The sequence below is a fragment of the Calliphora vicina genome, chromosome 5 (assembly GCF_958450345.1).
Source record: "Calliphora vicina chromosome 5, idCalVici1.1, whole genome shotgun sequence".
In the NCBI taxonomy this organism is placed as follows: Eukaryota; Metazoa; Arthropoda; class Insecta; order Diptera; family Calliphoridae; genus Calliphora; species Calliphora vicina.
This window is the reverse complement of record NC_088784.1, coordinates 21,243,306-21,256,802: the sequence shown is the minus strand read 5'-3', so window position 1 is coordinate 21,256,802 and position 13,497 is coordinate 21,243,306. Positions and strand designations below refer to the sequence as shown.

General features: G+C 34.3%; 1 protein-coding gene across 3 annotated transcripts in view; it reads left to right on the top strand.

The window, feature by feature from the left end:
* The window catches only part of LOC135962465 (mucin-2), a 120,065-nt gene that overhangs the window by 91,604 nt on the left and 14,964 nt on the right, over nucleotides 1-13,497 (top strand). For 2 of the 3 annotated variants that reach the window (XM_065514407.1, XM_065514408.1), the window contains exons 3-5: nucleotides 6,648-6,958; nucleotides 7,024-7,427; nucleotides 11,109-11,264. In XM_065514407.1, the coding sequence (XP_065370479.1) occupies nucleotides 6,648-6,958; nucleotides 7,024-7,427; nucleotides 11,109-11,264 (871 nt within the window). Of the gene's footprint in view, nucleotides 1-6,647; nucleotides 6,959-7,023; nucleotides 7,428-11,108; nucleotides 11,265-11,583; nucleotides 12,216-13,497 lie in introns of all 3 variants that reach the window. The other variant, XM_065514409.1, reaches the window with a different exon arrangement.

Sequence of the window (13,497 nt, the reverse complement as noted above, 5' to 3'; positions counted from 1 at the left end):
TTGAAAACTTTTTTTTAGAACTAATTTACCAGATTTCGAATTGTTTTTCGTACCTACATATTTGTAAATTATTTGAAATATTGCAAAATAAAACGTTTTTGTATTTAATATCAAGCTAATTATGTATTATTCATATTTTTTCAATTAAATATTTGGAATTTCCCATAGTTTATTTTCCTATTACTTCCGTTTAAACTGTGATTACCCCTTATATGTATCTACTATTTTGAAGTACAAATTTATTTGAATGTGAACGTATAAACGTACTAGTAAGTTTACCATCTACTTGTATGTTAAATTTCTTATCAATATGCTAAAATACACAAAATGATTATAAATCGTGTTTGTTTAATACTCAAATCAAAATTAAAACAATAATAAACTTAACAAATAGAAAAGAAAGTCTAATGTTAAACCATTTAGCAGTAGTAAAGCTGCTGCAAAATGTTATAATTTCAATTTTTAATGTTTTAGTTGTGTTTGTTTGCAAAATAATTAATTTAAGCAAGAAATAATATAAAAAAACACTAAGAAAGAAATTAAATTACAATTTATAGTAAGTTGAATTAAAAATAATACAAAAGTGAATGTTTAAAAAATGCATAAACATGTTGAAACATGTTAATTTTAAACCATTTTTCAAATTACATTTAAATCAACACAGTCTTGATTACATTTAAATGCGTATTTACTTTACACTTTTCAATAATATAATTAACGCCAAAGAAATTTGTTAAATTACCCAAGATAGATAGTACATCAGGGGTTTAAGGAGGTAAGGGAAACTCAAAAATATGCAAATTATTTGTTAAAAAACAAATACACTTAGGAAGAAACAAACATTTTCGACAAGGCATCGAACCTTACCCCTTCCATATTTGTTTTTCTTCTTGGACCAGCACTCAGGAGATGACCCCTACCATGCAAATCTTTGTGTTGGAACTAGGAAAATAGTTAATGGAAGTTTGTTCCACATACGTATAGAACATAATTTCCCTGTATTGTGTTGTGCGGACCACTGGCCAATCGACCACAAAGGGTTGTGTTCTTGATGAAAAACGTTCCCTAATTTCAATAGATTCAACACATTCCATTGTAGTACAGATAGAACAGTGAAGTGCAGCCCACATTGCGACAGTGCTCCAGCGAATCAATAGAGTTGGAAACCCTACTGTCACCAATAATCACCCTCGCCCTCTCCTGTACGCGATCGAGAGACTTTGAAGCACCTTTGAAGTTGTATTTCATTTTCTGTCGAATATAAGTGGTGTAAATAGTGAGGACATCAGATGGAGTGAAGTAATTCCTACATCGTTTCAGAAATCCGAGACACTTGAATGCTTCTTTCGACACTTTAAAAATTTGTTTAGACCAGCGAACACCACATTGTATTCTCATGCCCAGAACATCAAGAGTGTCTGATTCCACAATATTTACACCAACCATAAATACAGATGAAGCGACATGGTCTGTCGTTCGTTTATGTGTCAACATACAACACTGAGTCTTGCGAGCATTGAAAGCGACCCCATTCAGAGATTGTCAGAAGGTCCCATTTAAAAGAATCATTCATTGACCGTTGATTTGTTCTGCTCCATAGATTTGCTTTGATATTGTTGGAGGCAAGAATATCCGAAGAAATCTTTTCAAGCATCGGTTGGCAAATATCTGCACAGCATTTATGTCACGTGACAGCGCGTTCCACGTCTCGCTTTCATATAGAAGCGATGATCTGTTGAACAACTTTATTTTGGTGTTGAAAGAGATGACGGTTGATTTCCATATTGGACTTAACATGTCGACTGCTTAATTGGCTTTTGATATTCGGTAACGCCAGTGATAGTAATGATGCCCAAAGTAACAGAAAGATGTTACATCATCCAGGTCGACGGTGTGTATTTTGAACCTGTTGGTGTTAATGGTGTTACATCGCGTGTTTATCTTTAGACCAGCCTTTGCCGCTTTGATCTCTGGAGCCTTGAGTTTTGATACAATATCTCTGTGGCTATGTGACACTTAGCAGATGTCGTCCACATATTCAAGGCGTTCATTAAGGCCCCATCTTATTCCTCTGCCAGCTCGGGTTGCATTTCGTATGCTAACGTCAAGCACAATGTTGAACAGCAAACTTTTCTGACTCCTGTAAATACTTCGAAGCGGTTGCTTAGGTTATTGTCATGCACAACTCGGCAACAAGCATTATTATAGAGCGATTGAAAAAGAATTATACGTTTTGGTGGAATACTTTTATAAGCAAGAGTGCTACATAACGCGTCGTGTCTTAAAGTATCGAAAGCTTTTTCAAAGTCGATAAAGACCATATACAAAGGTGTCTGGCACTCGTTGGACTGTTCCGCAATCATCCTCAAGGTGTAGGAAGGACAATGATGCTTGGCTCTCCGCTTTGAGCATTTCATGTGCAATATTATCTGCTGCAGGGGCCTTATTTGCTTTAAGGCTGAGACAGCGTATAATATTTCGTTAAATTCGGGATCTTCAATTCGGAAAGCTTGTCTTACGTAATGGCTAGGGCAATTACACACGATTTCAGTAGCAAAGGGTGGGTTGGACAGCAAGCTAGAGAGTAGAGTTGTCTCAATATTTCAAGTTGTTCCGACCGAGATGTTGTTAACACTCTTTCGCTGTTCTTTAAAGGCGAAAGAGTGTTACATTTCCGCAACTTTTTGGGCATCGCATGCGAGTTTTGTGTTTCTTGTTTGTCTTGTCGGCTGTAGTCTTTCCTCAGCTTTCTCCGATCGAGTTCTGGCTGCATTAATTTTAGATTTAGCATCTCTTCTTGATTGTATCAGATGCCAAGTGTCGTCAGATATCCATTGCCTTTTCCGTGGGGTTCTATAACCAATATGCTCTCTGGCAACGTCCTCTAAATGTGCTTGGACGTTTGGCCATTCAATTACCGAATGGGCGCCTTTAAGCCATAAGCTCTGTGATGTAGTTATGCCTCCTAGCAGGGATTAGCAGGTTCCTTACTTATTCACAGATGTTTCAGTTCATCGTATTGCAGCGACCTTAAGATGGATAGATGCTATTAACAGGTGGTGATCGGAAAAGCAGACCGCCCCTCTTTTAGCTCGTATATCGAGAAGGCTTCTGCGCTAGGTTTTGCTGATGGCGATATGGTCGATCGATCGTGCCATCTGGCGATATCCAAGTAGCCTTGTGAACTGCTCTGTGGGGGAATAAAGTACCTCCGACCACTAGGTTGCCGTTGCTGCACATTTCGTCATTCTACCGATGCCATTTGTACCCATTATCCTCTCGCGGCCTTTGTTGTCGGTTCTCAGTTGCGCATTTACATCGCCCATTAGTAGCACTATTTTGCCTCGTGGTATTGTGTATAGAACTTGGTTCAGATGACTGCAAAAGTTGTCCTTTTCAGTAATTTCAGATATCTCTGTAGGTGCATAGCACTGCACGCAAGAATAATTCTAATTCCGCATGGTTTCCAGTTAATTAGTTCATGTCGAGCTTCTTTGGACAATAGTATGACGACACCATTTGATTTTGTTTGGTTCTCTGGTTTTCTAGAGTATAGAAGTGTGAGGTTGTCAGAGGCCAGGAATAGGCGAATACAAATGGCAGTTTCTGGCCATGTGGCTTCGCACAATCCTAGGAGTAGCAGGGTGTATCTCGTAAATTCTCTGCATACTTAGGCGAGTTTTTAAGGGTCATATTGTGTGCGGAGATTCCAAGTTCCGATTCTCGTTGTCCTTTTCAAGCTAAATGTCTTCATCGTAAAGATATGTTGGTTTCTATTATTGGCTGTGGTTTCTGTAATCGTTGGTATTTAGGAAGGATCCCAGTGTTGAGGCTACCAACAACCTTTGGGCAGACTACCACGCTGACTTTCAGTGACACCTGCTTAACTGAGACGCACTGGTGTTAAAGTGTCATTCAGCTTAGCTGTCGTCAGATTGGGTAACCTGGGCGACATTACCAGGGAATACTTGACTAGCGGCCGGAAGTAGTGAGCTGCTTGAGAAATTCCGTAAAGGAATCACTTCTGGCTATCCCCAAGTGGATAGCAATCAGAGAGCTTTCCACCTTTGCGAAAGACCCCATTCCCCAATCGTCAAGTTCTACAAATATTCTCTATATAAATTCCTATTCTATTATTGTTGAGATCTGAACCAGCTGAAGTTATGACGGTCTTGTTACAAACCAGCCATTATTACTACATATTACTTTCTTATAAATACAACAAAGACGTAATAAAATAATAGCTTAATTTATTTATAATTATGTATTCAACTTTTAATTTATCTTTATATCTCTCTGTATTCGATATGATACCAACGACCGGCACCAAGTTAAACTAAATATGTCGGCTTTTCTAATACCTGTTCTTGTTTTCATTTGTATATCTTTTTACGTATATAGATATTCATTCTATATAATTTTAGATATGCATGTTTGTAAAACACAAGACATCAACTACGAGCATTATTCAATTCAATTAAATTCAGTCATTTACTCCAATCTAAAGTATGTCAATTTCTTGTTGTTTGCATACAATTAACAACAGATTTTGATTGACACCCACTATAGTTAATTTTATTTTTATTATTCTTATTCTCATTCTAATTTATTGTTTTGTTTTTATATTTTATGGCCAGCCAAGCTGGCAGCCAACATGTTTCATTCATATTCATTCTTCATGCTTAAATCCTCATTCTTCTTTTATAGTTTTGTTATTTTAGTTTTATTTTTACCTTTATTTTGCATTCTTATTCTAAAACACTTTTTATTTTTTTGTTTGTTATATTGCGTTTGAGTAACACGCGTCTCTTGTTGGTTTTAATGAATGGATTTAGATTTTGACGTCTGGACGTGTGTAAATTTTGATCAGATATCTATGTTAACAAATCTTTTGTTTTAAAAACTTTAAAATGTTCAAGAGATTTGAATAATTATATTTACAAAATGTTTTTGAGTATTCATGAAAGAGATTGTTGGATTTTAAGCAGTCATGTAGGTGGATTTTGCTTTATACGATGGCTATAAGGCCAATTTATACACGGTGGTCTTCACTAAACAGCTGTTCACAGCAGATTTTTCCTGCAAATGTCAAATTCCTTAGATAACCAACAATTCGCCGACTAAGCGAATGTCAAACTCCATAAATAAACAAATAAACGAATTCGCCTGATTTCTTCGTGCTGCCATCTTCTCGAAATTCGCCTTGGAAGGTTGTATGGAAGTTTTTCAATAGTGTATAGAAAGCTATTTTTATACCATTCACCTTCGTGAGAAGTTTGTCATTCCGTTTGTAATTTGCACAATATAATTTTCCGACCCTATAAAGTATATATATTCTGGATCCTTATAGATAGCGAAGTCGATTAAGCCATGTCCGTCTGTTTGTCTGTCTGTCCATCTGTTTGTTGAAATCAATTTTCTGAACACCCCAGATATCTTCGGGATCCAAATCTTCAATAATTCTGTCAGACATGCTTTCGAGAAGTTTCCTATTTAAAATCAGCTAAATCGGTCCACAAATGGCTGAGATATGAGGAAAAAACCAGGACAACCTCGATTTTTGACCTATATCTGGATTACTAAGACATTAATATAGACAATATGGATATCTAAAGACCTTTGCAACGACGCATATAAGACCATAGTAAGTTGGACCTACAATGGGTCAAAATCGGAAATATTTTTTAACCTGAATTTTTTTTTCTCCAAAAAAAAAGAAGAAAAAACCCAAAAAAAATTTTTTCAAATTAAAAAAAAAGAAATTTTTAAATTTAAAAAAAAAACTTTTAAATTAAAAAAAAAAATTTTAAATTTAAAAAAAAAAATTTTAAATTAAAAAAAAATGTTTTTCCAAAAAACGAAAAAAAAACAACTTTGGAAAAAAAAAAAAAAATTTTGTTACCTAAAAATATTTGAAGTATAATTTGGTGAAGGGTATATAAGATTCGGCACAGCCGAATATAGCTCTCTTAATTGTTTCCAAACTTCTTATTAATTTTAAGAACCTCAATCTACAGGATCTTTAGATATTTTACTACATGCTTGAGCCAAACAAATTGTTAGCAATCTAGCGAGAAAGAACTTTAAATGAAGAAGTGAAAAGGAAGTAAAAATTCTACTTCCTTTTCTTCTGGAAGTGCAGGAAAATTTCACAAAAATCAAAGAATTTGACACTGGGTTGTCATAGGACGAATATTCTTCTATATCGATTTTTCTTTATTGTTTCATAGCATCCAAAGTTATGCTCTAAATATAAAGAAATAAGTACTTATTTGAGGGTTTTTTGAAGTAACAAAGAGTATTTCCTTTAGCGTTTCCTATTTTTAAAGTTAAATGAAACAAAGTTTGTGTGAGATATCTACTGATCTCATGTGACATTGACTAACATGTATTTAATTGTTGCAAGAGTTAGGTTTTTGACAATTACGCCTCGTCTCTATGTTATCCTGTGGCTTGGATATAAAATGATGTACCCTCGTCATACTAACCAAATGCTTAAGATTCTACTGTATTCTAAAATAATTAATAATAAATTTGTCAATTTAGAAAATAGTTTATTCAAATCCGAAATAACTTTCACTTCCTTAATTTTTACACAAAAAAAACCAACCATCTTATATTTGTTTACAACTTTTATCTAATTTTAGGCAACGGCAACAATATTACCACGCCCACTGAGGTACCCGATACGACTGCCAGCCTGGAGCTGGTAGCATGTCCCATATGTGCGCGAACCTTTAATCCGGTAACTTTGAGGAAACATGTGGGCATTTGTGAAAAAATGACTACAAAAAAACGTAACATTTTCGATTCATCACGGCAGAGACGTGAGGGTACCGATTTGGCCACATATCCATTGCCCAAGAATTTTGGTTTACCGGAAAAAGCCACATCGAGTACATCGATAGCACAGGCTAGAAACGAAAGGGGACAATCACCAAAGCCAGCTGTACAACAGGTAAAAACAACAAAACTGAGGAAAATAAAGAAACATTTAATTAGTTATTTAACTATTTATTGCAGGTCTCCTCTCCCATTTTGACACGCAAAAAACCAGCGGAAGATTTGATAAGATCCACAGCTCGTGCTTCTATGCGTAAAGCTGTATCCTCTAACAATACTACTCCCACGGCGACAGCTGCAGCCACCAACTCCTCCAACGTTACGCCTTCCAGTAACTTTAATCGTGATCGTATGCGTTCTTCAGAACGTTCTTTGACTAGAAGTCGGGGTATTCAGCCATTACCTGCCGAACAGTGTCCCCATTGTGAAAGATGTTTTGGCATTAAGGCCTATGATCGTCATGTGGAATGGTGCAAGGAGAAGGCTATACAGGCGGCCATAAAACATGGCGGTTCTAAGAATGATGGCAGTGTGGCCAAGGCCCGTTTGGAGGCTCGTACTAAATATAGAGCTCCCTGTTTGAAGTGAGTATTGTTATTAATAGTTGCACCTTGTTGGGTTTCATTGCCGTCACTTATATGATTCAGTCGAACTAATTAGGAAATCCGTTTTCAGTCGACTTCGAGTAACTTACTTTCGTTCGCTTAAATTTTCTTTCGAGTTCAAGGAACAGGCCATTAGTTCAATAAAAGTAGAGAAAATCGGTTTTCAGTCGACTTCGAGTAGCTTACTTTGGTTAACTCTGCGATCGCATAATGTCAAAATCTTGATGTTTTGTTTTTGACAAATGTAAACTCAATGAAGCGAATGTTTTCGTTTCGATTTCAGTTGGCTCCTAGTGTCTAACAATCGTTCCGTTCGGTTTTATTTCAAGATCAAGTTTTAAAGTTGAAAATACTATTGATAGAGCTGTCGTTGAGTTTGTAATCTTTAGGCGAGAATCGGGTAATTCCTTTCATTCATATGACTTCTTTGTATAGCTTCGTTGTAGCTGCATTCTGAAACGACTCAGCTGTCGATGTGATTGTAATCTTCCCGATTGAAGATCCAATTTTCATTCAAACTTTTTAATATAGAGAAATCTAATCTCAGTCTACTTGGAAAGACTCTTTTTTTCGAGATCGAGGAACAAACCATTAACATCATGATTTCATTCGTGTTGTGATACTAGCCGTAAATTCTATCCTAGGGAAAAAACTTCTTTGAGCATACAATCATTAGTCGAGATTCGGGTCATTCCGGACTAAATATCAAATTGTAATGTCAACGATTTTCGAGACTCGGGTCATTCCTGATTGGAGATCCAATTTAAGCGCAAATGCTTTTCATTCATATGGCTACCTTGTCTAGAATTTGTGAAACGACTCAGCTGTCGATGTGATTGTAATCTTTAATCGATACTCTGGGTCATTCCGGATTGAAGATCCAAGAGGAATCTAATATCAGTCGACTTGGAAAGACTAAGTATCGCTCACTTGCCATTTTTCGAGATCAAGGAACAAACCATTAGTTCACAAAATATTAAAAGTGGTGAATACTTTACGATTTCATTCGAGTGTTGGTTCTAGTCGTAAGTTGAGTTAACAATCTTTAGCCGTATCTCGTTTCATTCCGGATTAAAGATCCAATAGTAGTGTCAAGGATTTTCATTCATTCGAAGTAGCTTTGATTTTCTTTCGAAATCTAGGAACAGACTTTTGTTTTGCCAACGATTTTCATTCATGTTAATCATTCAAAGTTCTAGTCCAAAGCTCCTTCCTTGGAAAAAAATGTCTGTTGATAGAGCTGCCGTGTAATTTACAATCCAGATTATAATCCAAATATAGTGCCAATGATTTTCATTCATATTCACATTCGACATTCGACATTCGAAGTCGCTTTGCTTTTTTTTCGAAATCGAGGAACGGGCTAAAAAAATTTAAATTTTTAAATACATCATGATTTCATTAGTTTTATGGTCCTCGTAAGTTCTTTCCTGAGGAAAAAGCTGCAGGTTATAAAGCTGTTGTTGAGTTTACAATCTTTATTTTTTATCAATCGTTTTGCCAACGATTTTCATTCATATTAATCATTTGGTCGTTTTGTTTTTGTTTCGACATCAAGGAACTGGCTATTAATCCATTAAAGATTTAAATTTGCAAATTCATCACGATTTCATTCATGTTGTGGTTCTGTCGTTGAGTTTATAATCATTAGTCGCGTTTCGGGTCAATCCTGATTGAAGATCCAATTGTAATGCCAATGATTTTCATTAATATTAGTCATCGAGGAACAGGCTATTAGTCCACTTGTGTTGTGGTTCTGATTTCTTGGAAAAAATCTCTTGGTTAATAGAACAGTTGTTGAGTTTATTATCTTTATTCAAAATTTTGTTTATTCCTGATTAAATATCCAGTTGTTTTGCCATCGATTTTCATTATTAGTATTCGAAGTCGCTTAGATTTTCTTTCGAGATCCAGGAACTGGCTATTAGTTGCCTAAAGATTTAATTTTGAAAATATATCACGATCTAATTCGTGGAATTATAGAAAGATAATTCCTTGGGAAAAAAAATCTCTTGGTTGATAGAGCTATGGTTCAGTTTACAATCTTTAGTCGAGACTCGGGCCATTCCTGATTAAAGATCCAATTGTAGTGTTAACGATTTTCATTCATATTAGTCATTCGAAGTACCTTTGCTTTTTTTTGATCGAGGATCAAATACATCACGATTTCATTCCGTTGGATAAAAAACTCTTGGTTGATAAATCTGTCGTTGAGTTTACAATCTTCATTCAAGACATAGTTTATAGATAGAATTGTTTTGCCAACGATTTTCATTTTTATTAGTCATTCGAAGTCGCTTTGATTTTCTTTCGAGGTCGAGGAACTGGCCTTTAAACAACACTGAAGATTTAAATTTGTAAATTCTTTCCAGGGGAAAAAGCTTCCGGTTATAAAGCAGTCGTTAAGTATACAATCTCTAGTTGACACTCGGGTCATTTAGAATTGAAGATCAAATTGCAGTGGAAACGATTTTCATACATATTTTTCATTCGCTTTACTTTTCTTCCGAGGTCGAGAAACAGAAACACTGAAGATTTAAATTTTGTTATTTCGTGTTATGGTTCTAGTCTTAAGTTATTTCCAGGGGGAAAAAAATTCGGTTATAGAGTTCATCTCGAGTTCAAAATCTTCCTGTAAAACAGCTGTTGTTGAGTTTACAATTTTTAGTCGAGACTCGAATCATTCATGATTGACTAGCATCGAAGTTGGGGGAAAAACATTCGGTAATAGATCTCAGGTTGAGTTAAAAACTTTCAGGTTATAGAGCTCTTGTTGAGTTTACAATCTTTAGTCGAGACTCGAGTCATTCCGGATTGACTTGCTTCGAAGTTATGCTTTCTGAAACATCCAATTATACGCATTTATGAATGGTTTAAATGTTGCTGATAATGAAAAGTACCAAAGACAAATTTCAAGTATTCCCATGTATTTAATAGTTATGTTGTATATTTGTTGATTTTATTTTTATAACCTTCACCTTCGTGAGAAGGGTATATATAAGTTTGTCATTCCGTTTGTAATTTCCATAATATAATTTTCCGACCCTATAAAGTATATATATTCTGGATCCTTATAGATAGCGGAGTCGATTAAGCCATGTCCGTCTGTCTGTTGAAATCAATTTTCTGAAGACCCCAGATATCTTCGGGATCCAAGTCTTCAATAATTCTGTCAGACATGCTTTCGAGAAATTTGCTATTTAAAATCAGCAAAATCGGTCCACAAATGGCTGAGATATGAGGAAAAAACCAGGACAACCTCGATTTTTGACCTATATCTGGATTACTAAGTCATTAATATAGACAATATGGATATCTAATGATAGATATTTCAAAGACCTTTGCAACGACGTATATAAGACCATATTTGGACCTACAATGGGTCAAAATCGGAAAAAATGTTTTTTAACCCGAATTTTTTTTTTCACCAAAAAAAATTTAAAAAACAAAATTTTTTTTTAAAATTAACAAAAAAAAAAATTTTAAATTTAAAGGGTATATAAGATTCGTTACAGCCGAATATAGCTCTCTTAATTGTTCTAACTAATTCTGTTTAAATCTTTTAAATCTGACAACACGGATACAAATATCTATGAAATTGTTTAAAAAATAATTTTTAATTAAATTTATTACATTTCTACCACTTTTTTTAATTTCTAGAACCAAACGTTCTCTGAACCGTGAAAAGTATTCCGGTATAGCTGGCGAAGAACATGAAATGGAAGACACATCCAAATGTTCGAAAACCAATGGCAACAAAACCCAAGAGAATAGCTTAATGTCTATGTCCATGACCTCTTCCATGTGTAGCGAAAGGTAAGTTCAATCAAACTTATTAAAAGCTTAAAGTAAAAGCTAAGTTTTAAAGTAAAATATAACTTGCGATACTAGTTTAACCAATTTGTTAGTATAAGTAGTTTAAGTTAAGTTTAACTAATTTTTAGCAAATATTTTGTATTTTTTTTTTATTTTACAACACCAGTTAGTAGTTGAATTGTTTACGTTTTCTGTTTTACACGTTGTTAGCTGTTTGTAACATATTTGAATTCTAAACGCTTTAGCCAAGAATTCATCTCTAGCATTTTGCCTCCCCATTGTTTACAAAACATTTTGAAATCTCTTTAATTACATGCAGAAAACTCACGAATTCCTCCGCAACAGGAAATATTAATGAACCAGCGGCAAGTAAAGCACAGTCGAACAGCAGCTACTCCTCTGTAGGAAGTCGTAAATGTACTCGTGACAAAAGTCAAACTCCTCAGCCACCTACAACAATAATAAAAACGAATAAAACTGCAATAGCAGCAGCGACAGCAGCCACAGAAAAAGTACAAAAACCAGAACCCATCATAAATCTTGAAATTCAAATGAAAGAATTTCATCTTATGGGTGAACAAATGACTGCGACCGCTATAAATAAAAAACGACAAACACAACTGAAAGTAAATGCTGTGACAGCGGCTAAAATAAAACCTCAAAAAGACCAAAAACAACAACAACAGCTACCAGAATTTGGAAAAAAACAACCTAAAAGATCTAATCAAAAATTGAAGACAACGGATGTTCGGATAAGTTTACCAGCCGACATATCACCCGCCTTAGAACAAAAGAAATCTTTTAGTGATTTGTATTTCAAATCAATGAGATGTGACAAACGTTTGCAAGCATCTCGTAAAGCTTTTAAAAGTGATAATGATCATGAATATCGTAATTATCATCATGATGATGTTAATAATGTTTATAATCATGATGAGGTGAAATTTCAAGGTATTGAATAATTTGTTTTTTAGTAGACTTTTGATGTTTGATTTTGCGACAAATACTTTTTATGGTTGGAGATTTGTTTTTTGCTTATTTTTATTTCACTATTTAACCAATTGTCAAACGATCTGAAGGGAAATTCAAGAGTTTTTTTAAACGCCTGTTCTTTAATCTCTAACGAAAAGTAAAAAGAGTCAAAGTTAGTCACTCTTAATCCATTGAAAATGCACTCCTTTATATCGAAAACTTTTGTGTAAGGAAATTTTCCAAATTATTCAAAAGTTGTAGCAAAAAGCTTTGTTATTCCTTAAGCTCTAGCTTTATATCGATCACCATATTTTCAAAACCTGTTTTCTATCAATCCTCATTATTGTGCAATCTACGATCACATACCATATTGAAATAATTAATGGCATTGAACTTTTCTCTGCCTCATATGTAACACAATCCATTAAATTTCAATAATAATTCTTAATAAATGAAAACTAAGGCGATTTAAAAAAGTGAGCCCATCACCTAAAGAAGAATCATTATTATTATTATTTATGTTTTGCATACTATGACTCCATACTTATTATGAATGGGAACACATTTGAAGCAATGCAACAATTATAAACATAAACAACTGTTTATTTTACTTTAAAAGACCATTTCATAAAACCATGAACAGAAATGAAAAAAAAAGATTGAAAAAAACTGAAGAAATGCATAATAATTCGGTATTAATTTTAAAACTGACTTGATGACAATGGTTCGAAAGGGAAAAAACGTTGATTTAATTATGAAAATTTTCGAGGAGACATTTTCAGTTGAATATTTTAAGTTCATTCCATATTAGAACCAGCGGACACGCCTAGAGTTTCAGAATTTTCTTAACTGTTAGCAGGTTGTCAGTATTAAAATAGGACTAAATAAATAGCTAAGATTGAAGCTAAAATTGGACTAACTAGCGACCGATGATTGGAACTAAAATTGGACTAAATAAAGATCTCTGATTGAAGCTAAAATTGGACTAAATAAATACCTACGATTGAAGCTAAAATTGGGCTTAATAAAGACCTACGGTTTTATCTAAAATTGGACTAAACAAAGACCTACGATTGTTGCTAAAATTGGACTAAATAAAGATCTACGGTTTTATCTAAAATTGGACTAAATAAAGATCTAACATTTTATCTAAAATTGGACTCAATAAATACCTACGCTTGAGGCTACAATTGGACTAACTAAAGACCTACGATCAATGATAAAATTTGACTAGATAAAGACCAACGATTGAAGCAAAAAT